General features: G+C 42.2%; 1 protein-coding gene across 12 annotated transcripts in view; it reads left to right on the forward strand.

Annotated features, from left to right (window-relative positions):
• Window positions 1-25,922, forward strand: part of OSBPL6 (oxysterol binding protein like 6) — a 198,497-nt gene that overhangs the window by 130,695 nt on the left and 41,880 nt on the right. For 10 of the 12 annotated variants that reach the window (XM_034654792.1, XM_034654790.1, XM_034654789.1 and 7 more), the window contains 8 exons: window positions 2,635-2,727; window positions 9,040-9,162; window positions 11,538-11,591; window positions 12,799-12,912; window positions 13,047-13,217; window positions 15,781-15,913; window positions 22,549-22,652; window positions 23,443-23,535. In XM_034654792.1, the coding sequence (XP_034510683.1) occupies window positions 2,635-2,727; window positions 9,040-9,162; window positions 11,538-11,591; window positions 12,799-12,912; window positions 13,047-13,217; window positions 15,781-15,913; window positions 22,549-22,652; window positions 23,443-23,535 (885 nt within the window). The remainder of the gene's footprint in view (window positions 1-2,634; window positions 2,728-9,039; window positions 9,163-11,537; window positions 11,592-12,798; window positions 12,913-13,046; window positions 13,218-15,780; window positions 15,914-22,548; window positions 22,653-23,442; window positions 23,536-25,922) is intronic. The other 2 variants (XM_034654796.1, XM_034654799.1) reach the window with 1 other exon arrangement.

Here is a 25,922-nt window from a genome sequence, read left to right on the forward strand (position 1 = left end):
GCCAAAGGCAGACGCTTAATGACTGAGCCACCCAGTCGCCCCTTTTTTTCATTTTTTTAAACCGAAATTCAATTAATTAACACAGTGTATTATTAGTTTCAGAGGTAGAGGTCAGTGATTCATCAGCCTTATATAACACCCAGGGCTCATTATATCATGTGCCCTCCTTAATGGCCATCACCCAGTTACCCCACCCCCTCATCCCCCTCCCCTCCAGCAACCCTCAGCTTGTTTCCTATGATTAAGAGTCTCTTATGGTTTGTCTCCCTCTCTGATTTGGTCTTGTTTTATTTTTTCCTCCCTGCCCCTATACTCCTCTGTTTTGTTTCTTAAATTCCACATAGGAGTGAAATCATATGATAATTGTCTTTCTCTGATTGACTTATTTCGCTTAGCATAATACCCTCTAGTTCCATCCATTTTGTTACAAATGGCAAGATTTCATTTTTCGATGGCTGAGTAATATTCCATTGTATACATAGATACCACATTTTCTTTATCCATTCATCTGTCAATGGCATCTGGGCTCTTTCCATAGTTTGGCTTTTGTGGACATTGCTGCTATCAACATTGGGGTGCAGGTGCCCCTTCGGATCACTACATTTGTATCTTTGGGGTAAATACCTAGTAGTGCAATTCCTGGGTCATAGAGTAGCTCTATTTTCAACTTTTTGAGGAGTCTCCACACTGTTTTCCAGAGTGGCTGTACCAGCTTGCATTCCCATCAACAGTGTAAGAGGGTTCCCCTTTCTCCAAAGATGCCTTTGCTTTTGACTATCACACAAAAGGCACTGGCGCACATATGAATACTCAGCTACGTTTATCATTTTTCTCTACTAATTTGGGTAAATCCAGGAATGGAAAGAGCAGAGTCCCAGTTAATGCTTAATTTGTTCTTGGACACTATAGCTGTCAGATTAGGAATTCTTGCTAATTCCCGACCAACTTTATATTTGGCCCCAAAATATCTGTTCTTATTTCTTCTGTTTCCTCACAAATTGGAGAAATGGGAACAATTCATAAACTTTTAACTATAATGATTCTCTTTCTAATAAATGACTTTAAAACACATTTGGGTAGGATTTTAAAAATCTATGATTGGACCCTTTATTTTCAAGGTAAAAGAAATAACCAAAAGCTTAAAACTTACCAAGAAATTAGAATAATTTTGCTCAGGTCAAAGTGTAATTTTCTTCTTGAAAAAGCAAATATTAATCTCATAGTTTTCCAGCAAGATATCAAAAAGAGAGTCCTCAATAAGTAAATGTAATGCTTGTCTTGTCTGTTGAACCAATGAAATGTTCTAACTAGAGTAAAAATGTTACATTTCATTTTCAGCCTATACCTAAATATTAACTCCATTGAGTTATTTCTTTGATGTCTTTCAAGTTTATTCCCCCATAGAAAATATTTAATTTTTCACAAATATACAAGTAATACCTACTTATTACACTAAAAAATAAAAATATTAAGAAAAAGTTAAAAATCCCCTATAATCCTACCACCTTTATGTAGCTACTGTTAGCATGACGGAATATGTTTTGATTATATGTATGGCGTCATCATTTTCTGCATACTCTTTATAGCCTGGTTTTTCAGTTGACAGAACATCATGTGGGTAGTTTTTCCATGTCAGTTAATATATATGCATATTGTCATTTCAGATCACTGCATGGAATCCCCTTATAAGTCATATGTATTAGTTATTTTTACTATAATAAAATAATAAACTATCTGTCCTTATATCTTTGTATACCAGTCTGATTTCCTTAGGGTAAAGATTTAGTTGTGGGATTGCTGGGTCAATGAGGCATGTTCTTCTTTTTCCAAAGACTTCGTAATAAAAATAGCTCGTCTTTAGAAAGATTATACTCAATTTATACTCCCTTTTCCCCAGCTGGTCCATTCGTGAATCTGATGGTTAAAAAAAAAGAATCATTATTATTTTGGTTTTCATTTCTTTGAATACTTCTGAAGTTGAGGTTGAACATCTTTCCAAATGTTCTGCATGAGTTGCCTGTTCATGTACTTTGCCTATTTTTCTGTTGGAATGTTACTTACTGATCTGTGAGTGCTTTTTATAGTCTGTAGAACACATCTACTGTTCATTGTATCTGATGAATTGTTTTCTTTGTGCATTTAAAAATTATTACAAGATATTACAATTATAATTATTTCCTAAGGATTATAAGAAACTCTAGAGACTTAAGTGGTATTAGGGCTCTGGGCTTTTTTGATACAGGCCTTCCTTTTTGTCTGTTGCCCTTGGAGAGGTAAGCAAATATTTTTATATAAAGCTAATTGCCTAAGTGGTAGATATACATTCTCATAAAGTTATAAATATGTTGAGACGTGCTCTGTGGTTTTTGCAATCTGTGTGATCTCTGACCTTTTCTCTGAGCCTGAAAGCAGCACTGTGGCGGCAGCAGCCGAACCACATATGCAGAAGAGGGGAAAACCAAATCCTGTGCTGACATGTTTCTGACTGTTCCTGCTGCCTTTGGTCTCCCTCAGGAACTTGCCATTGTTCACATGGTTCACTGTTCTCACTGTGATCTCTGTGATCTCACCCCCAGGTCCATCGCATGAAAAATGGGTTGTCTAATCCTGGGCTGCATTTCCATCTATTTTCAGAGTATCCACATACTGGAGAGGACTGCTTCCTCCAGCACCGAGCCCTCTGTCAGTCGGCAGTTGCTAGAACCAGAGCCGGTCTCCCTCTCCAAGGTCAGTGACGGGATGTGGTGTTTCTCAGACGGCATGATGCCTGCTCTGGGACCAGCGGAACTGTAAACAGGTCTTCCACCTGACTCCCCTAAGGTAGCTGTGATTCCTCTTGTAGGCCTGCACTGCCACATCTTTCTGCCCCCAGTATGTAGGCCTTCTCTGCCCAGTGTAAGGGAGGAATGGAGGAAAGTATATTTTTCTGGGAATTGCAGGACTACAAAGATCCAAACTACTCTTTAGTTTAAAGGAAGAGAAACTATTGTCATTCTCCTGTTGGAGACATGAGCAAATATTTCTGTGTCAAGCTCATAGAAAAAAAAAACCCACAATAATAACAGCAACAGCTACCATGATTGCCTGTGCACTGTGTTCCAGGCACGGTGCCAGTTGCTTAAATACATGATCCCATTTAACAGAACCCTTGCTAACAGCTCCATGCAGTGGAGGTATCTATTACATTTACAAATATGGAAACCGAGAATTAAGAATGCTCGGGTTCTGAAAAAGCTGCTAAGTAGCAGGGCAGGGATTCAGACTTAGACTGTTTCAGTTCTACCCCACCCGCAGGTCCAATAGCACCTGCCTGGAGGGGCTGTTGGATAGTCAGATCCAGGCTTCTCCTCCCATCTGGCTTTCCTCTCTGTGAGCTCCAAGAACACCGCAGACTACTGATGAAAACCTCTTGTTTAATGGAAGCCAGCGTTCCCTTCCTTCAGCCTTCTCTTTCGTGGACTGGGGAGACCGCTAAATTCATTTACGTCTCAAATGCAAAAAATCAGAAAGAAAATCCCTACCCCTTGCTCGAAACCCTGCAGTTTTTTTCGGCAGGCTGCCTCTCCTATGGAGAAACTCAGAAAATAGAATGCATGGGGATTTGGAATGCAAATATAAAAATAGCACTTTATTTCCCCAAAAAGACTTTGAAATATGTATCACTGATTCTTCCACTTTGCTTTTCCTACATTAAACAGAATCCTTTAAGGAAAGAACACATTTTATGGTATGGAATACATATGCTTGTACTCTTCATATTTGGAAGATATTGCAAGCTATAAAGTTTGTGTTATTGGACAGGAGTAGACTGCAAAACTAAGGAAAGGGGGTTATCAAACTTAAAAAACAATTTAGAGAGAAAGAGAAAATGATCTGATTTCTATTTGAATGGCAAACAGAGAGAAGGCCAACTTGGTAACTACAACTAGTAATCTCTTTGAAAACATCAGTTCTCCCTTACAGGCAGCTATTGGAGAGAGAGAATCAAGAAACACTGGGGCAGTGGGGCAGTGGGAGAAACACTGGGGCAGTGGGAGAGGTCCCCTAACATTTCTTGAGCATCTACTTTGTCCCAGGCATTGGATCAGCACAGATATTCTCTCACAGAATCAGCTTACTCGATGAAGTGACTACTGATGTTCTATCATTTTACTGATAAGGAAACTGAGAGACTTGGAGCATAAGTAAATTAGTTGTCCAGAGTCAGGTAGCTGGGAGGTGTGTGCCGAAGACCAGGATGATGAGAGAGACAGGGTGAAAGGAGACCTCTGAGACTGACACGCAGAAACGGAAAGGAGAGTTGCTAGTATTAAAAGCACAAATCAGGAGGAACCTCCTGGTTGGCACACATGGGGAGGCACTGGGGGATCGGTGCCGTTGCAGAGGGCACGGAAGCTCTACGCCCTGTGCCCTCTGCGTCTGTCCCACCCGGCCGTTCCCCAGTTAGGTCCTGTAATAAACTAGCGATCTAGTAAGTACAGGAATAATAATAAAGAGCAAATGTGCACAGGACTTGCTTGGTCCCCGTCTCCCAGCCCGTGCATCTCTAGCGTCCTTGGCATCTCACGTTATACTCAGCTACACCCGTCTGCACACAGTTCCCAACCCTGGCCGTGCTCTTTCTCTGCTCCACGGGGGCATGTCTGTTCCTTCTGGAATGCTCTCCTGCACCAAGCTAGAACTCCGGCTCTTCTAAGTCAGGCCCACAGGAACCCTTCTTCAGATGCTGCTCCTCCCCTCCCTGCCCCGACCTGCCGTCGGCCTCAGCCTCTCCCTGTACTTACGACATCTCTTACTTTATCTTACATTCGTTCTTCCATCAGGTCCTCTAGAAGGACAACTGGGCGTAGGGTGTCTGTGATTATGGAGGGAGAGCCCCCAGGACAAGGGTAAGAGAAGAGCTTAGGGCAGTGCGGTGCTGGCAAGATGGGGTTTGGGCTGGCGTCCCCTCTTGAGCCAGCTCCCAGGGTGAGCCCCGGAGCGTGAATTGTACCGCAGAGCTGCTCTCACCCCGAGGCAGGGACTTTCTGTTCCCTCAGCTGTGTGTACTCTTGCGTCCTTCAGTGGCTGAGAGTCTCGAGGGAGGGAGAGGCCGAGGTGTGGGTGCCCCAGCTGTGGAGGAGGGAGGTTCGTGCCCAGGCACGAAGGCCCTAGCTTCCGCCAGCAGTTCACCGGGGAAGGGCAAGGAGGGCGCGTTGGCCGTGCGCAGGCAGCTGGCACCTGGATCCACCGGCCTGATGCAGGCGATGGCTCCAGCGCCAAGAACGCCCACTTCCCATTGCTCCCCCGAGCTGTCGCCCGCATGCACCCCGCTGTAGGACTCCTGCTCATGCTGGGCTGGTTTCATATTAACAGATACCACCTCTCTCGGCGCCTCCTGAAATCGGAGGATCCCACCCATTCCAGACACCAAAGCATCTCACCATCCCTCAGTCCCTGTGAGAGAAGACAGACTCCCTGGCACTGGTTGGGGGCGGAAGAACACAGTGTGAAGCACCCATTGTCCTGACTCAGTCTTTGCTGGAATTCTTTGTTTGGTGTTTTCGCCTCCTGAGGCGTGTTCCCGGACCACCCGCCCTGCCCGCAGCCCTTGTGCCTCTAGAGCATACCCTTGAGAAAGGAAAGGCCTCAAAGGAACAGACTAGGGCTGTTATCAGATCACTTTCTGGTTTTAGTTGTTATTGCTAGATAAAAAGTGTATTTAAAATTTCTAGAATGGCAAAAATGTTTGTATTATCTGACTCAAGTCAAGTCCTGATTAAGTTTCTATTTTAAGTAAACCAACAAAAATTGGAGATAAAACAGAAAATTAGTACCCGTTGAAATTACAAAAAAAATTCTTCAGTTTTCAGAAAGCGATTTTAACTTTCCTAAGGTAGACCTAGTCTACTAAGCATAGAGGTGGATCGTATTGAGTACTGAGATGGGCCGTTTTCATATCTTACGCACCTTATTTATAAAATTATCATCGACAGTTATAATTGAAATAGGGAGGGTGTTGTTTGCTCTGGATTTACCTTGTTGCCTCCGTCAGTTTGACAGCTTATTTAACGGTAAGAACTGTATTAGGATTCTTTTCAATTTCTTTTGGCTTTAGTAACATCAGATCAGAGCAAATGGAGTTATTTGTTCGGAGCTACTGCATTTATGTTTAAGAAATACATTTTAATTTTTTGCCTTCTCTATCTTACCCTTTTTTTTCCTCCTCTGTAGTTAAACCAAGACAAAAACTACTATGATAGAAATCAGTAGCCATAGTACCACAGGCATAAGCTGGTATTTTAGTCGGAGTTTAATTAGAAAAAAATCCAAAAGCACTGTACTTTTTATTAAATATTTCCATTTTTACAAGTTATGCAGGGTATTCATATACATATGACTACACACATACACACACCACACATCATATCTATATATATATATATGTATACACACACATCACATATGTATACATGTCATATACACACACACACACACACACACACACACACACAGAATAAATCAAAGATGAACCCTAGCCTTCAGATAAGATCTAGCTGAAAATGAAAATGTTATTCTAGAAATGCTATCCATGGATAGGGCTACTAAAAATAGAAATGTCATTAAATACAGCTGCTATCTAAGAACAGAGAGAGCTCTAATGAATATATTTACACATATACGGAGTTATTCTTTACTTGATTGTATCAAACTTTTAAAAATAAATCAGTAGAAATCCATCATTTTTATGAAAATTTTTATCTACTTTTCTGGTGATGGTAGAACCTAGTGTTTTCTCTGATTATTCTATCATTCATAAGCAATGCTTACTTGTTGAGTTGCAGCTCAATATATTAAAATGGGAATACCAGAGCACCCCACTCTGTGCTCCAGACCATAATGCCACCTGTACTTGTATTGTCCAAAAAACATGGTATACAGCCTGAAATTGTCTCATCAGAAACATTTTTTTTTTTAAATTATTGTATTTAGGGGCACCTGAGTGGCTCAGTCTGTTAAGCATCTGACTCATGAATTTGGCTCAGGTTGTATCAGGGTCATGAGATCAAGCTCCATGTTTGGGATCCTGTCTCTCCATTTCCCTTTGCTTCTTGCCCCAACTCACACTTGCTGGCTCTCTTAAAAAAAAGAAAAAGAAAAAAATTATCGAATTAACAGTTTTGACCAGCTTAGTCACGGTTCCTGACAGTATTATCCTCAAATAGAAAATTACTTCTTGGGCTGTTTGTAAGAAGATACTTACAGATACTGTAATGGGTTCTTGATGTTGATGAATGGATACCAGTAGGTGTGTTCCGTAAGGTAAATAGTTCATTCACTGCGGACCCCTCAGGGATGACCAAGTAGACAAAGAAATGACACTGGTCTCAGATTGGTGTTCCTCGTCCAGTAGGGGGCATTTAGAGTTGGATTTGGGAGAACAGAGGCCCAGTGTTGGCTGAGAGGGCTTTTCATAAGCCAGGAGTATCACCTGGGCTTAGTGATGCTAGAATGAAGCAATATTCAGCTGCATCTCCTGGAAACATAACTTACTGTGAAAAAACACAGCCCCGTTTATACATACTTGACCTTAAACATAGATTTCACTTGGCCACAGGGCAAGCAGCTTCTGGAATGGAAGGAGGGAAAAAGAAAAAGGGGAATGGAGGGTAAATATGTTAGCCTCACCCTTGCCGTCCCCGGGGGCAGCTTCAGTAACTGATGATGGCACCTGGGCCTCTGGGCCTTGTCAGAGCCTCACGGGCCTTCAGCAGGCTCTGGGCAGCCACCACGTAGACCTTTGCACCCGCAAGTCCATCCGCCATTCCTGTTGAAGCCTCTGTTTGTGATTGAGGGATGATTCCTGATAGAATGTATCTCTTCAGAAGGCGATTGCCCCGGTGAGCTTGGGATGAGGCGTTCTGCAGAGAGGCCTGCCCCCCTCTGTGGAGCTGCAGCCAGCTTCCGGAAGCTGAGCCAGCAGAGTGGTTACCCCGAGAGGCTGTGCTTCCCTGTGCCGTGGGAGGGGTTGTAGCTGTTGCACGTGACCTTGTTGCTCGTGCCTGTACTGCTTCAGCGCGCCCCGCGCCTGAGATCTAGAATATCAGTGTTTGCCTGGTCGGCAGGTACTTCGGAACTGCAGAGGCCCTTAGGAATCACCTGGTCCGGGGATTTGGAAACCCGGGATGTTGCTAAGGGCCAGGTATCTAACATGGAGGCGGGCCCAAGGGGCACTGGTGCAGACTGAGGGCTTCTGGGCCCCCTTCCCTCTGGGCAGGCCCACTGCTGCCAGATCTTATAGACTTTAACAAAACTCTCGAAGCTCAGATTTTTTTACATCTGAGATCTTAAGACTTTTAAATGTTGACAACTCATTAAAAATTTAGACATCATGGACACACAGAACGTGTCTTATAAAAGAAGAAACTGTGATTTGGAGGGTGATCGTGTAGCCTCTAGGTTCCCAGATTTCTGGCCTTGAAGTACAGGGCTCCCAAGGGTGTGTATTTCAAAGGATGTGTGCCTTCCAAAGCATGGATTTCTGGGTGATGTGTGGCGAGCAGGGCATTGCCTGTGCCTGTCCCACTCTGAAATGCATGCAGCCCGCAGCACTGCCGTTAGTGAAGTAGGTGATAGGCCACTCAGAACACCGAGGCCTTTCCATTTTACACAGAAGGCCAGCACTCCACCCTAATTGAACATTTGTCATCAAAACAGCCTTACCTTAAAACGTTAAAGTGCCTTGGTGCCCAGAGATGAACTGTCTGGAAAAATGCATTTTAAACCTTCTGAGTACATGCCATCAAAACTCCATTCTGCCCTGCCGTCCCCCGCCAACCATCTCCGATGGACCTACGGCATCCAGGTCTACCTGGAAACTCATTTTAACTTCACTTATAAGCACAGCGCTGTGTCGGGTGTTAGACTTGGCTCCAGAATGTGGTCCATACTTCTCATGTGTCCAGTGTTGCTTCAAAGCAGCTTCTGCTTAAGAGCCCACTCTGACTGTGTCATCAAACACTGAAAAACATGTGGCTTGTTTTTCTTCTTTTCTCTCAGGAAGCTGACAGCTGGGAAATTATAGAAGGGCTGAAAATAGGCCAAACCAATGTCCAGAGACCAGACAAACATGAAGGCTTTATGCTGAAGAAAAGAAAATGGCCTTTAAAAGGCTGGCACAAGGTACCATTTTCATCGTATTCGTCTTCAGATCGTCTTCATCATAGAGAGCATCTTCTTTGGTGTCATTAGGGGGAAATTGAAGAGTATGATTGCATGTATAAAACTAATTTTCACGGCCTTTTTTTTTTTAACCTTATGGGCTTCAACCTATACCTATTTAAGTCTCAGATCTGTAGCGCCTGTATTCAGGGAAACCATATTTTACATGATATTTAAAGTCCAGCTTGTACATGTTGTCTACTCTGCTTTTTTCATTTAAAAATAATATGAATATTTAAACAAATAATAATATGAATATGTGCTTATTAAATACTCTCTGAAATAAGATGTTTTTAAGTGCATATGTCTGTTCCATTGGACAGATTTTTATTAGATCCCACCATTATTGAACCAATTCCCTGTTGCCGGACATGGAGGATGTGTCTGGTTTTTTTGCTATTATGATGTGATGACCACCCTCATACACAAATTTCTACATAAGTCCTTGGGATAAAGTCTTGGAATTTTGTTACCAGTGCAAACTAAAGATGTATAATCACTGATCTTGGAAGTTTGTTTACTGCCCTTGAAAGTATGTGGTTTCTTCTTCTCTGCCCTACCCCACATCCTTTCTCCATCTTCCAGTTTTAATTATGGAGAAAATACACTGTTTACACTGTTGCAATTACCTGAGTAACAAGAATACTGTAATGCTAAGAAGGAGAAAATTCCTCCATTTTCAACATAAGCCCCTCGATATACCACCTGTACCTTCTCTGAAATCACTGGAAGAACAGGTTCATCTGCTTGACACGTTTGCCAATGGATTTCATCTCAGAGCAGATGGATCTGTTGGCCCAAATGGCTGGGTGGTGGCTGTCCAGTTGCCCAAAGCAGGGACATTAGGGATTAGGATCCTTAGGAAATACATTTTTTGCAATTTAAGGGAAAGACTTAAAATTAATGGACAGGAGATGTTGCCCCACTCCCCTGTCTCTGAGGGTGAAATAAAAACAGGTCCAAGAGGCTTCTGACTAGTGTTCCTTCTCACTTGTCAAAAGCATCCTCAGTCTCTCCTGAACCCATAATATTATCCCAATACTAGGAATTTCTCTCTACCCTTGCTCTTCCTTGAACTTTGGTCTCCTGGCCATACTCCTTCCTAGAATCACCTTTCCTTTTCATTCTAGCCTCACGACTTCTCAATTCCTCAAATCAGTGGCCTTGCTAATCTCTTCCCCAGTGATCACACAATAGATTGTCCCTGCTAACGTTCTTTGATAGGTAGAAATGGAAAAGTAGAGAAAAGAAGTCAAAGTAATCAACACTTGAGTAATCAAGTGTTTTTCAGCCATGGAGATGCTTTCTTTCAGTGCTTACTTGTCACCCCTACAACCTGTGTTGAAGGGGTTTTCATGGCGTTCTGTGAGTTCTGGCAGAGTATACCCGAGCCTGACCGCCTGCCACCGCGGCACCTAAGTGTTCCTAAATCACATAAAACCTTCCCAGCAGACTAATTTTCCAACAATAGAAAGACTCCTTGCATCTCTAGAGACTGTAGGAGGGCATTGGACCCGTTGTTCGATTGGGTCCTGAGAACTGTTTGTTCCCGTGTGAATTGCCCACGGAAAGGACATCAACAGAGGGTTCCTGAGTGTTTGTGAAGCAATGATGGCTGAATTCATTTGGACTGGACCAGGAGCATCTTGGAGGAGACAAAAACTGCCAAAAATCTGTCTCTCACGCTCTCTCTCTCTCTCTCTCTCTTTTTTTTTTTGCCCTTAAAGTAATTCAAAAGCAATTACTAATAGTGAAATGTAAGCATTTTGCTAAGTAGAGATGTAAGTATATTGCTAAAGCTGCTTCTTAAACTTTCCAGATAATTTATTACTCGTAGATCTAGTTCACAGACTCCTGTAACAGGCGTGAGCATTTTCAGGAATTTTCCATGGTATCCAGGGAAACGTAGGAGCTTACATCCAGGGTGAAAAATTCCCTGTAGAGAAGCTCCTCGCAGAAACACTGTGACCTCAACTGAGTTATTCTCATTTCTCACTTTCAAAAACCCCCCAGTGTGATTCATTCAGAAAGTCCCTGCTGTGGACGCTGAGATTGCACCTCCCCAACCCCACTCCCTCCCAGGAAAACCATGGTGAAAGATTGCATTCCCATCGGAGTATGTGTAAAAGAACCCAGTGGGCTGATGAAATGAATTCAAGCTCGGATTTCCTGACCATTTAATGTGACTGACGATGACTTGGTGCACTGAATTCAAATATATGAAAATGATCAAACATATCTATTGCTAAATGCCAAGCCACGTTAGATGCACACTTGTGAATGTTTTATATAATTCAAAATGCACACGGTAACCGGGGGTTGTTTGGTTCTTGCAGCGTTTTTTTGTCCTGGATAATGGAATGTTAAAGTATTCAAAGGCACCACTTGATGTAAGTAGCACTCAGGACATGTTTCAAAGATGGTTTTAAAGTGAGTAAACACCACCGTTGTGCAAGCCTTGTGACGTAGTTACCAGCTTTGTGTATTTGTGTGCCTGTAAGATGTAACAAGCTACCAAACTTCCATGTTCCGGGCAAGGTGTGTTTTATGCTTGTGCTCACACTAGCATAACAATCTCTAACTGGCGCATGAAGGTTGAATTTAACAATTGTGATGGATGTCGTTAAGAACAGAAGGTTAAACCTACAAGTGATACACTAATAAAATGACCCCTTCTGTCTTGGAGAGAAAACCCAAAGAGACTTTTTTTTCCTCCATCTCTCAATAAACTATGCTTTATGTGCTTTTTCTTTTTTTTTGAGATTTAAAGCAACCTTTGTTCTTATCTATATCCTTTTAAAACCTATCTTATGAACTTCATTTCTTCATTTCTGTTTCATGCATCCTTTTATCTTGGGAATCCTAACTCACTAACATTATTGCAAATTACTTTTCTTGAAGAAGTAGTTGTTTGTGTGTAAAACTAGAAGATGCCATCCGTCTTGTCATTGTGGCATAGGGAAATAACTCAGGTTTCCGTTTTGTCCCCATGTCTTTCATGGAAGCAGCTGTATGTCCTTGATCAGACAAGGGCAACCAGAGGAGGCATTGGCTGCTCTGTGCTCTCAGTCCCAGCTGCCCACTTCGGCCTTAGCAGCTGTCTTCTCGTTGATTACTTGGGGGATGTTCTGGGTTGTGGGTCAGAGATTGATCATAGTTATTTTAGGAACCACTAAACATATCTTTTTTTGGGTTATAAGATGTGCAATCTAGTATTGTGCAGATTAGCATTATAAATTATGCCAGAAACAGGACTAAGAAATAAATAGTTTTGGGGCACCTGACTGGCTCGGTCGGTAGAACATGTGACTCTTGATCTTGGAGTCGTGAGTTCAAGCCCCACATGGGATGTAGAGATTCCTAAAAACAAGTAAACTTAAAAAAAGAAATGAATAGTCTTGTTTATTGAAATTGGTGTGAAGTCACAGCAACTTCAACTGTCCTCAGATTAAGGACCTTAACCATTATCTCTTTGTAAAGGAGGTGTAGTATTCCATCTCCCATAGATAAGTTAAAGATTACATTACACTCATTTCAGTACAGAAACACATCAAATCATATATCCTTCTAGCCTATTTACTAGTCTTCTGACTTCAGATTCAAAAGGGGAAGGTCCATGGAAGCATCGATGTCGGACTCTCAGTCATGTCAATTAAAAAGAAAGCTCGGAGAATAGACCTTGACACCGAAGAGCACATCTATCATTTGAAGGTAAAGTCACTTTTCAATAGTTTGAGAATAGAGAATAGTTTCTCTGCCATTAGCAGGGGAATTCACTTGCCTGTGTCAGTGGTAAACCAGAGATTGGTTTCACCATTACCGTCTCCTCTTCTTCTTTGTTTTAGGTGAAATCCCAGGACTGGTTTGATGCGTGGGTCTCCAAACTGCGCCATCACCGATTGTATCGGCAGAATGAAATTGTCAGGTCACCGAGAGATGCTAGTTTTCACATCTTTCCTTCAACCTCCACGGCTGAATCCTCACCAGCTGCTAACGTTTCTGTTGTGGATGGAAAGGTATGACTTTTGTTATATGAAAATCAGCCCAGAAATTGCTTGGGAAGTTATGTAGGCACATAACTGAGTCTTGTTGGACAAACCAGAAAGAGAAAGTTGATTTTGTCAACTAACCCTCAAGACAGCAATGGCATTGGGCACCAGAGTTAATCACAAGGACAGATTAGGTAGAAATATGGATCACCAAGAGAACTAGCAATTACTTTTCCTTTCTTTGAATGGACCACCTCCTAACTTTATATGACTTTGTACGGAGACTAGGAAGTGGAGTGAACATTTGGCTAAGCAGCACCTAGAAACTGGTATCTTCCTGGGTGGTAATAAGACGACCACAAAGTTTGAAAAATGAAACTTGCTTCCTTGCCTTGAACTGTAGTATATACATGACCCAGAGAGAGACCATTGAATTTCCCCATGAACTTAAGGTAAATTGGCTAGAGGATGTGACCATAATATACACAGTAGACTGTTTGAATGACTAGGCGCTGTGTTAAGCATTTGAAAGTCACTCATCTCTAATTTTTAATATAGCCCAAGCTCAGAGACAGTAAAAAAAATGTTTTCAGAAGTGACAAGGCCATTAAACAGCTGAGCCGGAATCAGAATCCTCATCTCTCTGTTCCCAAAATCCATGCCCTTCCCATTATACCAGCTACCAGATTAAGGGAGGCTGAAGTTGTTCTTTGGGCTATATTAAGAGTTCATTTTTTTATGTGGCTGAAAAGCTAGAGGTGTTGCCTGTTAAAAACCAAGATGAGGACAAGAGGCAGGAGACTGTTGTTTCTGCCTTTGATTCAGTAATTAAGTTTTCTGAACCATGGCCACATTGCGGTGCCCAGGGGTGTTCCAGCTCCCACTTGGTACCTGACATTGAGAACACAGACATCTGTGAATAACTGGCTGCTATAAGGAGCTGGGTTTAAGAACCTTTCAGTGAAGATTCTGCTTTTCTCTGTTTCCTTACTTAGGGATATATATATATAATATATATTTCCAAGTTTCCTTAGCATAACATTGAAAGACCTCATGGAATCTGCAAGATCAATCAAATCAGATTAAATGAAATACTATTGTATTCACTGTTTACTATTTCAATGGGAGTTACCTAAGTAATTTTTGTTAAATCCCATTAATTGTATTTCACAAGGTTCTTAAACCTTATTTCATTCTGGTTATAGCCTTGCCAAGGATTGTTCAACCAACGCCATCCTCCTAGGAACAGCGTATTGGTTTAACCCTAATACTAACCAGTTCTGAAGTGAAAAAGAAGGAACCAAGAGGTCAGAGGGTAGGAAGTAGGGCACTTACTGAGGGACCCAACATGAGATGACTAAGATTGTCCTCCAGTTTCTCTGGGCCCCCTGTGCTCTCACCACTGAATACAGTGAATCCCACGGTTCATCCAAGCTAAACAAGAAATATATCCCAGATGGATATTTTAAAAATATGAATGTCTCATCCTTTGGTTCTTCTTCTTCTCCCTGCATATTGATAAAAGATATATTATTTTCATCCCTTGTGTTATTTATTAAATAATTTGGGTGATAGCCAAGAACGGAGAACTGAAACCAGTTCCTCCCCCACTGTTTGCCTTGGAATAAGAAAGCCTTTCAGCTCTGGTTTTTGTAGATCTGTTGCTGTAGTTATGAATGACACACCTCTAAGATCAAAGTCAGTGAAAGATTTCCATTACATTTCGCAAAATACAGGAAGAGCGAAGAGAGTTTTTATCCCTTGCCTTGCATTCTAAATACCAAATTATGAGACTCCTGAACGCTAATTGGTTTGTGGCCCTGCATGGGTAATAAATAAATCTGGGTTTGCTAAATATGTGTATCATTCGCTTCATGATGATTTAGAAGAGACACGATCAATTATAATTGAATATGAAAGTCAAATATGGAGTTTTAAAGTTGTTTCAGCTTTTTCAGAAGTAATCTTCTGCTCTTTCAACTAAGTGTTCACTGAACTCACTGCATTATCTCCTTACTTCCTGCAACTTTATTTCATGTAAAATCCCTTTACTGGAAAGTCTATCAGCTGTAGGTAATAATAATTTGCTGAGACTGCCCTTTTATATATTACCATTTTTAATATGCATTCAAAGTGTTGCAAGGTTGCTTGATGGTGGGTAACATATTTAAGAATCTCATGTGGCTGACAAGTCCTTGAGCTGATTGTAAGGGAACAGAGAGCTTTGGGGAAGGAAAGGCCTTCAATCATGAGTTAAAAGTACTGCGATAAGGACACTGTGTCTAATACACCCTGCTGAGCAATTTAAACTCCTTGAGCTGGCAGGCCCTTAAGAATGGGAGCTGTGACATACTTAAGTGTTGTCCCCTTCCTTGTACGGTGGAGATAGCCGCCTAAAGAGTGCTGTTCTTTATGAATTTGGGCTTCGCTGAGCATGTACAGGTTTAGCCTAGAGCCTTCTTTCGTATTTTGAGTCTGCCCTTTCTTCCTCTTTTCTGATGTCACTTTGAGGATACCTCAAGATATTTTTTAAAACTCACCTAAGTATACTGTTTCTGCTCACCCGTACACTCCCCTTTGTTCACTGTAGGTGCCACCAAACAGCTTTCCGTGGCAGTCCCCTTTGCCGTGCAGCAACAGCCTGCCCGTGACCTGCACGACTGGCCAGAGCAAAGTGGCAGCCTGGTTACAGGACTCGGAAGAGATGGACAGGTGTGCAGAAGGTTAGTTCTTGGCCTGCTGGGCTCCCAGGAGAAACCAACGAAACAGAAGCCAGAGCGGTGAATCGTGGCCGCTGCACCTCGCCCCCTCCAGCCTCCTTGATTGCCTCCCCCTTTGTGCTTATTTTTCCACACCAGACCCGGCCCCTTCCCGTGACTCCAGCTTGCCTTCTCCTGCGCCCTTACCCCTGCTGCATCTGCTTTCACCCTTCCCCTGCCCTGCACCCCACCTTCCACCCTGAGCCTCCCACTCCCCGGACCCCGCAGGCGGGCGATCTCACGGCCCAGCGCGGTCCCCAAAGTGCCCCCAGCCTGGCTGTCCAGTGTGGCCGGGTCCTGTCTCCAGCTGCCCTCTCTGCTACTTCATCTTGCCCTTGAACAAGTGTGTGTCTCCTGACAGCCCCCCAGAAGCACCACAGTGATGTGGCACCTGCTCTCCACGGTTCCCTGTTACTGGTGTCCCATCCTGTGTCCGTTGTTAAATTTGCTGAACTTAGACACCATGCCCTCACTCTGCCGTCTCTGAGCCTCGTACTTTCTAGAAACTTTGCTGCTCCCTCGTAATTAGCCCAAGCATTTTGGTCCAAACTGCCGCAGACCATGTCCGTTCTAGGACATAGTTTTCTTTTGACCTTCAAAACTGAGAAAACAAGGATAGTATAGCAAGTATTTAATAATGCTACATTGATTTAATTTTTTAAGTTATTTTGTGAAGACATTGGGCCTAACATATTTTTATTCAATTTTTTTCCTTTATGAAATGATGATGAAAGTAGATGTGAGAATATTTTCTTATGTCCTCACTTAGAAAACTTGAAATTGTAGGGTGACTGGGTGCCTGGTTGGTTAAGCATCTGCCTTTGGCTCGGGTCATGATCCCAGGGTCCTGGGATCGAGTCCCGCACCCGGCTCCCTGCTTAGCGGGGAGCCTGCTTCTCCCACTGCCCCTGTTTGTGTGCTCTCTCTCTCTTGCTCACTCTCCTCACTCTCTGAAGTAAATAAAATCCTTAAAAATAAGTAAATAAATAGTAAATAAAATCCTTAAAAATAGATAGATAGATAAATAAATAAATAAATAAATAATTGAAATTGAGCAATATATGTTGATCTCCACCACAAAAAATATATTTTTTTTGCTCTGCATGTGCGTGAACTAAAAGTCTTCAGCGTTTTGCTTAGCCCTTGCCACATCCCAAACTCAATATTTATGTGAAAATACGATTTTGAGAGGGATGTTATATGCATAAAGCTGCCATTCCATTAAAGGGTTTTACTTGAATGTATTCACACAACACGCAGACATTCGAGTATATGAACTTCGGGTTGGGGAAAGAAGCCGGCCCTTACTTTCCTAAAATGCTGCCATTTCGCCTCAGCAGCGGTTCTCGACAGTTCAGCCTCTCCTCTAACATCCGCCACGTTCTACACACTCACAGCATGGAGCCTGGCTGCCTGCTTTGCTGAACAGATTTGGGACCACAGATGGGGACAAATCCATTCTTCTGACCAAAATGAAGAGACGTCGGCTTTGATGCTGGGAAAGCCCCTGGCTGGTGGGGGGAGGGAGGGAGGCTTTGACTCTGTGTGCTTCAGAATACTGTGGCCCATCCCTCGTGGCTTCAGTCCTGTCTCAGGGGTGCTCTTCCTTCTCCCCGTCCGGACTACTCTACCTGTGTCCTCCGTCCTGCCTTCCCGTTTCCTTCAGCGTTACTGCAGTCATTACCCCCTTCTCCCGGGGACGGCCTCTCTCGCTCATTCACTTCTGCTCTCTGCCCCTAGACTCCAGCTTCTCTCCGTAATTTAATGTTTGCCCTTCTGCTCTATGAAAAAAGCGTTCTTGGTAGCCAGGGGCCATCTGATTTCCACTCAGTCCTCAGACGTCATCCTCTGACCTGCCCCGCGGGACCTTCTCTGATGGGACTTCTCCCGTAGGCCCCATGAAGTTTTCCTTTTCTCTCCAGCTGCTCCTCCTCTGTTCCACTGGATTCTCATCTGGTCGCCTTGGCTGTGGGGATGGTCATGGTTCAGTCTTCCGCCTTCAGCTTCCGCTAACAGTGACTGTAGTTGCCTGGGTGCTCGCCACGGGCCAGACACTGAACTGAGCACTTTACGTACATGTTTTTATGTAAATCTTCCCAGTAGTACCAGGCAGGATTATGAACCCTATTTTTAAAGACAGGCACACTGATACTTAGGTCAAATAACTAGCTCATGTTACACATAAATACTTGGCAGGCTGGAGGGCTAACCCAGGCCAACTAGATTCTAATGATGACGCTCTGTGCTTTGGAGATGACAGGCGTGCTCGTAGTTTCGACTCGGGAAATCTCTGTTCTGATATTACAGTGGTGACGGTGATGACGGGAGGGCGGTGGCAGGGGCAGCGAATAGGCGTCAGGCACTATGCGACAGGAACTCTTGTGCTTGTTTTATATGCAGCAACTCATTCAGTTCTCTCAAAGCCATTTTGCAGGTGAGAAAACTTAGGTACAGGGCAATCAACTCACTCTGTCCCAAGTTCACACAGCTAGCAGAGTGGAACTGGGGTTCAAGTGTGGGCAGTCTGACTCCAGAGCACAGGCACCGTATTCCTCTCAAAAAGACTGAAGGCTCTCAATCTCAGCTCCACATCCAGCCGGGGCTACATTCCCACGCCTCTCCTTGCGGTTGGCCCTGTCTGTCTGCACTCTCCGGCCTCCTCCCCAGCCTGTCTGAAACCAGCCTCTGTCTCCTCCCTGAAGTGACCCCAGCTGCTGGGCTTCCCTGCTTTTGTCAATGCTGCTGTCCTAACTACCCCTGAGACCTCAGAGGATCTCTGACCCTCCTGCCATGTTCACCCAGCCACGACAGAGTTCCGTTATTTCTCTGAAAACACCCACCCCTCCCCACACCCTAATCTGCCCTCCTCTCAAGTGTCTGCCTCCCAATTCAGACCAGCATGCGCCCAGTCTCTGGTGGGTCGGCAGCCTCCTGGCTGGCGTTCTTCGGTCCCTTGCTCTGCGGCCCCATCTCTCACAGGCTCGGGGGAAGTTGCTGTTCTGACCGAGTTTGCAGCTCTGGGCCAGCAGTTAGCAGGCCGCTGCACTCAGCCATGAGGCACAGGTATTACTCTTCCCCACTTTGCAGGTGAGGAAAGCAAAATGCATGCAGGTTAAGGAATGTGCCCAGGATTACACGGCTGCCCTGGGGGAGATGTTTGACTAACCCCAAAACCAGCTGTTTGTCCACTAGATGCTACTCCCTCAAGACTGATATTTTCTTAAATAGCTTTTATGCAAAATTCCCTTCATGTGATTCTCTGTGGACTCTGTTTTAGCCCAAACTACTTAGCCGGGCATTTCAAACCCACCTTTCAGCTTTCAGGCGCCACCTGCCCTTTCAACCTTGCTTTCCACTAGCCCCACTGGACTTATTTACTGATTCCTGAACATCCTTGCACATTCCCTTGTCCATGCTTTGGCATAGGTGGTTCTTTCCCTCTCTGTCCTTCTCCACCTTGCTCTTTTGCTGAATCCTTTCCATCAATCCTCCAGACCCAGAAGAGATTTCACTCTGTCTTTTAAGTTTGCTCTGATGACTTCAAACCACAATAACTCTATTTTCCAAACTCCCACGACACTTTTCTTTGGTCTCTCCTAATCATTTCATAGAGAGTCCACACTATTGAGGTTTGTATTTCAGAAGTTTCATGTAGCATCTTCTTGAACTCATAGCATATCTGATTTATATTTTTAATACTCAAAGTGGTAAACCATTCATAGATCCACTTATATCAGGCCAGATCTTCTCAAGTATGTAAGGGAATTGCTTGGCTCCCATGGAGACAAAATGTGAAATTAGTGTTCTGTATGCCACTATTGAAGATGGATACATAATTGTTTAACATACAAAATGTTTGCTTTTTTTTTTTTCACCAGTATGTAAATTGCATGAATCTTACTTGGTTGCAATAATCCCTGTACTTAGAACTATGCTGGGTACACAGCATCTTCCATCAATGGTACCTACATGAAATAATAAATGGATAACTTTGGGTATACCTTAATTTATTTAACCATTCCACAGTTGGACGACTCGTTTCTTTTTGGAACAAGATACGGCATGATGGGAAAATAAATAAATTGCTAGGTTAGTTTTTAACTGTTCACCATTCTGAACTATCTCAGCAGTTTTTCTTGGCATAGTTTTTCCTTTTTCCCCATTTCTAAAACTAGATTTCATCTCAATTTAAAGAAATTCTTGAGATTTCTTTTTTTTTAAGATATTTTAGTTGCCTTTGGCAAATCTTTATAATCCTCTGTACATCCAGACACTTAAGCAGGCAGCGAATTCCTGCCAAGGATTTCATCTCCTATACATTTCAAGCAAGAGAAGTGGTGGGGACTGGTGTGGCTTGCTCCAGCGGAAGGCCCTGGCAGCATGAGTACTCGTGGTGTGACCCATGCTCACAGAATTTTCTTATCTACCATCTCAGCTGCTACTCTAAGCCAGGAAGGGCAGAGGTATATATAACTGTCACCAGGAAATGTAAAGTCAGTCCTTGTCTCCTGACTCTTAACTTTAGGTCTTTTGCCCTTGAACGAGTTCATTTACAGTGTTCTCTTTCCGTTCTGGGTGGATATTGTTGTGATGGTTTGAAGCCTGTTTCCAGATTTCTGTGTACCTGCATATACCATTTGTGTACATGAGTCACACTTACTAGGAAGCATGAATGTAATAGTCACTAGATAGAAGGTTCAATGCATGGATAATGTGAAATAAGGTTCCTATTAGCATGTGCTTATGATACAGTTTTGTTCTTTAAAATGTAAATTAAGGGGTGCCTGCGTGGCTCAGTGCGCTAAGTGGCTGACTTGATTTTGGCTCAGGTCATGATCTCAGAGGTCAGGTGTGGAGCCTGCTTAAGATTCTCTCTCCCCCTTTCCCTCTGCCGCCCCCCAATCATGCACGTGCCTGCTGTCTCTCTCTAAAATAAATAATAATAACAACAATAACAACAACATGCAAATTAAAAGGTAGGCCCTTTCTAGCCCATCTCCTTTCTCCTCTTCCCTCTAACCCTCCTTCCTTCTTTGCATTACTTTCTTTTTTTTCTTTCTTTCTTTGCACTACTTTCTTCCCTCCTAACTTTCCTTTCGTCCTCTGTATTTTCTACCCTCCTGAGCCACTTGACTTTGTTTCCTCAGGGAAAAGGTTGGGGGCACAAAGGCATGGCCTCCCCTGAAGGTGGAGGGGGTGGGGGCAGGTGCCGTCTTCATCAGTACTCTCCTCCCACCTCCACTGGTTCCCTCTCTGAAGGAATGTGAAGGCCGCCGATGGCCAGCAGTTCTTGGAAACACAGCAGTAGTGCTTAACAGCCCGCCTGGACTCCATCCTGAGTCAGATACTGTAGAGAAGAGGGGAGACCTGGGTATGGCCTGGCTCTAAAATTGCTGCCACCCTGTTCTCCATAGAGTGAGCAGTGACTGGGAGTCCTGGAAAGACCCTTGTAGCCATTACTCCTCTGTTTCTATATCCAACGAAAAAGTCAAAAAGTCAAAAATCCCCCAAATGCAACTACCTATGTATCTTTAGCCATATTTAAAGATTGATTGATTGATTGATTGATTGATTTGAGAGAGGGATAGCATGAGCAGGGGGAGGGGCAGAAGGAGAGGGGGAGAGAGGATCCAAAAGCAGACTCCCTGCTGAGCACAGAGCCTGACACAGGGCTCCATCCCAGGATCCCAGGATCATGACCTGAGCCCAAAGCAGCCCTTTAACCAATTGAGCCACCTAAGGGCCCCATCCCTCATAGATTTTAAAGAAATCACTCATTGCAGCATTGTTAGTGATCAAGATCATAGATGAATATGTCTACCTGACTTTGCATTCCATCTTGTTTTCCTGAACTTGACTTTAACTCCATCCAAATTCTAGGCATCCACCTTGTAAACTATTTTAGGAGTAGGTGGACAGGTTCCTAAGAATAAAACCAAAGAACAGCTGAAGGTTCCTTGAGTGTGCTTCCTATGCGACAAGGGCCACCTGAACAGGAAAGTGAGAACACAAAATGTCACTGAGATTGCAATAGCTAGCTGTTAATTTGTAAGTAGGCTTTGAACTCATTTAATAATCAGTGCTTTTTGGGGGGAAAAAAAAAACCCATAATAAAAGCAGGAATCCCGGCTACAGTCTTCAGATCATCCAGGGTCTGTTACTCCTGGAATAGCTTAAACTGAAGCAGTTTCCCCTGTTTTAGAGACTTTGTAGTTAATTTTAATTTGGGCTATTGTTTGGAAAAGATGGGCTGTCTGTGTAGATATGAAGTATAGTTTTTCCATAAAGTAGAAGTTTATTTTGTATTAAAAATACCACTGTGCTTGTTTTACACCATTTGTATACATGTGGTGATATTCATGCTGAACTGTAAAATTCAGGAATTAAAATGTGACCCTGTAATTCTAAAAATCATCATCATCATCAGTGCTTTTAAGTTTCTAAACAGAAGGGTCTGTTTTGTTTCGTTTGCCAGTACCATCATTTATATAAACATGGATCTACCTAATCATACTTGCCATAATTTGGATCATCTTTTATTGCCATCGCTGCCCCACCCTGCCCAGTTCTGATCTATTTTTATTTCTGATTTTTCTTAGACCTTGCACACTGCCAGTCAAACCTTGTGGAACTTAGCAAACTCCTGCAAAATTTGGAAATACTTCAGAGAACTCAGTCAGCTCCTAACTTTACTGATATGCAGGTAAATATTACCAAGAGGACTTTAAGACATTAACACAGAATTTTTACTGGATTGTTTTATGAATATATAGGATAACATTTAAAGGGAAGTAACTACAACACAGATTAGTTTATGTTCTGGAGTTATTCTTAATATTTTTGAATTCTTAGTGTCATTGTGTTAAAACGTCTATTTTGAAATATTTTACATTTAAGTACAAGCTAATAGAAATAAATATCTGGATTATTCTTCCATGGGTGTATTGCATTAGAAATGATAGCTTTGAAGATATAACTTAGATACTCTCAGAATTACTGCCATCTTTTTTTTTTAAAGACTTGTTTATTTGAGAGAGAGAGAGAGAGAAAAAGCACCTGTATGCGAGTGGGTGGAGGGGCAGAGGGCGAGGGAGAGAGAGAATCTCAAGCAGACTCCCTGCTGAGCACAGAGCCTGTCCCGGGGCTCCATCTCACCACGCTGAGATCATGATCTGAGCTGAAATCAAGAGTCAGTCATTCAACCCACTGAGCCACCCAGAAGCCCCACTGCCATCTTTTTATGTAGAAAAAAAATGCTAAAGACCTCTAATCCTGTTTTCCTTTTGTATAGCAGACAAATATATTTCATGATTACGTTCTTATATCTGCTTTTAATGCCCACTGTGCGTCAGATATGACTTTCTCTCCTGGCTGGTTTGCTTTAGGTGGCTAACAGCGATTCTTTACTAACTTGCTCTGGTCTTTGTCTATATCTGTATCATGTGTGTGAACTTAATAATACTTTGTTGCTTTCAACTATTTGTGTAACGTAGGCTAACTGTGTAGATATTTCAAAGAAAGACAAGCGGGTCACAAGACGATGGAGAACAAAAAGTGTCAGCAAAGATACAAAAATACAACTGCAGGTACAAACTTTACTTTTCCTTCATTCATATTTTTATATGCTTTTAAGATAGTAGTCTTTATATATCAGTCCATGGAGGTTAAGAAATCTAAAGTAGCTGACCTGCTTTAAAGTGTTTTACAGACTGGGTTGTACTATCTAAATTAGTGGGAAGTCTGTTCTTCTTACTCTGGAATAAGTAAAAATAATTTAAAAGAAAGGTTAAAATTATTTAATATGACTACAAAATGGCATTTTCATTCTCGTTTACCACCTTTGAACCATTAAAATATAATTCAACAAAAAATTAGCTTAAAAATGAGGCTAAAAATCTGGTGTGTTGTAATAAGCACTCATTTATATGTACTAGATCTTAAAAGAGCCTTTCATGTATTAGCTTTGTTCAGAATTTTATATGTCAATAAAAGGGGATGAGGGCTGCAAAAGATTGACCTCAACAAACTCAGGTTCTAGTCTAATCAACTGTGATTTTCTGGCAGTGTAATCTTGCGGATTTCTGTTAAATTATCTAGACTTCCATTTGCTCCTAGGTAAAGTGATGGAGTTAATTTAATGATCTCTGAATTCCCTTTCAACTCTAAAATTCTATGATTCTTCCAAACAGATATCATTTGGCCATTGACGATCACTTTTAAAATCAATCATAAAGGGCTTGATGATTCATGATAAATGTACTTGAAATTTATATTAAATAAGTTATTTATTTGAAATGAATAATTTTAAATCTTTAAAGGAAGAGTATCTTATGTTAGTGCATTGTAATGATATGAAATATGGTAAGTGCCTAAAACCTCTTAGGTCATAAATCATATTACTTTCAGATTTTTAAACAAGAATGTTTACTATTCTGATCCTAGCTATATATTATTAAAAAAAAAACAAAACTCTTGCCCTGCATAATCAAAATCAGACTTAGGATTTTGCTTTTCTTTGTATTACACTATAAATCAATTTATATTCTAATACAAAGGTAAAGGGAACTATTTTCCAGAACTCTTTGGTGTTTTCTGAATAAATAATAATTCTTTAATTCTGATTGTATTGATATTCTTTGTGTTGTAATTCTGAATGTGTAAATAACAAACTCTTTGTTGCTTTGCTTGCTAACCTGGTATATTTGAAAATAAGTTTTCATAAGCACTAAAGATGCATGTTTTTCTGGTTAGAATGTCTATATTCTATGAACACAATTTATAGTGGTCCTTCAATAGGTATGGTTTTTTTGGTGTGTTCTATTCAGAACATTAATACTATAGAGACAAATGTGCCAAATGACTTCACAAAAAATTTACCTAAAAGTGCTTTTGGCATTTTCATTTGCTTTGGGCATATGATTGTCTAGTTTTGTGGGGACTCTTTTAAACATGATATCTATGGTAATCATAGCCAAGAAAAAAGAATCATTATAAAAAATAATTGCAGGTGGCCAACGTCATAAGAACATACACATTTGTAGGCAGATAGTCTTTCAGTCTCAGTTTTAGAAGGTATGCCCCTGAACAGATTGCCATTCACAGCTATTGTCTCCACCAGGCTGGCTGGTCCTCAGAGGATGTGAGCACAGTGCCCCTGGCCGGCCTGCTGGTACTCCAAGGCCCACCGTGGCCCCCATGCCACTCAGTTTTTTCCAGAGGAAACAGAGTGCAGGTCTGAATAGCCCTTCTAGTCCATGCTTTTCTATGTGAGGAGAGTTTTTGAAGATTTTTTGAGTCATCAGAAGAAATTGTTCAAAAAGCAGGAAAATATTTTTCATTCGTGCTTCTGCCACATATTTGGGTCGTTTGTTTTTAAGTTTTTATTTATGCTGGTTTGCTTTGTTTTTATTTTGCCAAAGAGTAACAGTATGGCCCTTATGATACTAGTTTAATTATTTTTGAGGAAAATTGAAATCACCTCATCCCCACACTCTAAGAAAACTTTAAACTTTTGAAAGTAAGAGATTTAGTTCTAACTCCAAGTGGAAATCAGTAGACTTGGGGGGTGGCAGTGAACTCTTTATTACTCCCAGAGAAACCCTGCTTCCACTTAGACTGGTAAAACAAAAGGTAAGGTAGGGTGAATCCTTCAGAATTTGGTATTATCCCTGCACATTTTCTGCTCACCCAAACCAACAGGCCTTCTCAGAGCCCCTAGGATCCTCATTCTTTATAATGGGAAGCTACTTGGAAATTTCTCCAAAATGCACACTTGGCTGGGGGATCCATAAAATCAACCAGGGATGCCTATGACCAATATAAATGTCTTTCTTTACTCATCGATATTTTCCTTACAGAGAGGTATGGCATTTATTTTTATTTAGTGGATGAAACATGCCCCCTACTTTCTCCCACCCCAGTGCACAGGTTTTTCCCTCCTTGACCATAGGAGACCCAGCAGATGGCACCAAGT

The sequence above is a fragment of the Ailuropoda melanoleuca genome, chromosome 2 (genome assembly GCF_002007445.2).
Source record: "Ailuropoda melanoleuca isolate Jingjing chromosome 2, ASM200744v2, whole genome shotgun sequence".
Lineage (NCBI taxonomy): Eukaryota > Metazoa > Chordata > Mammalia > Carnivora > Ursidae > Ailuropoda > Ailuropoda melanoleuca.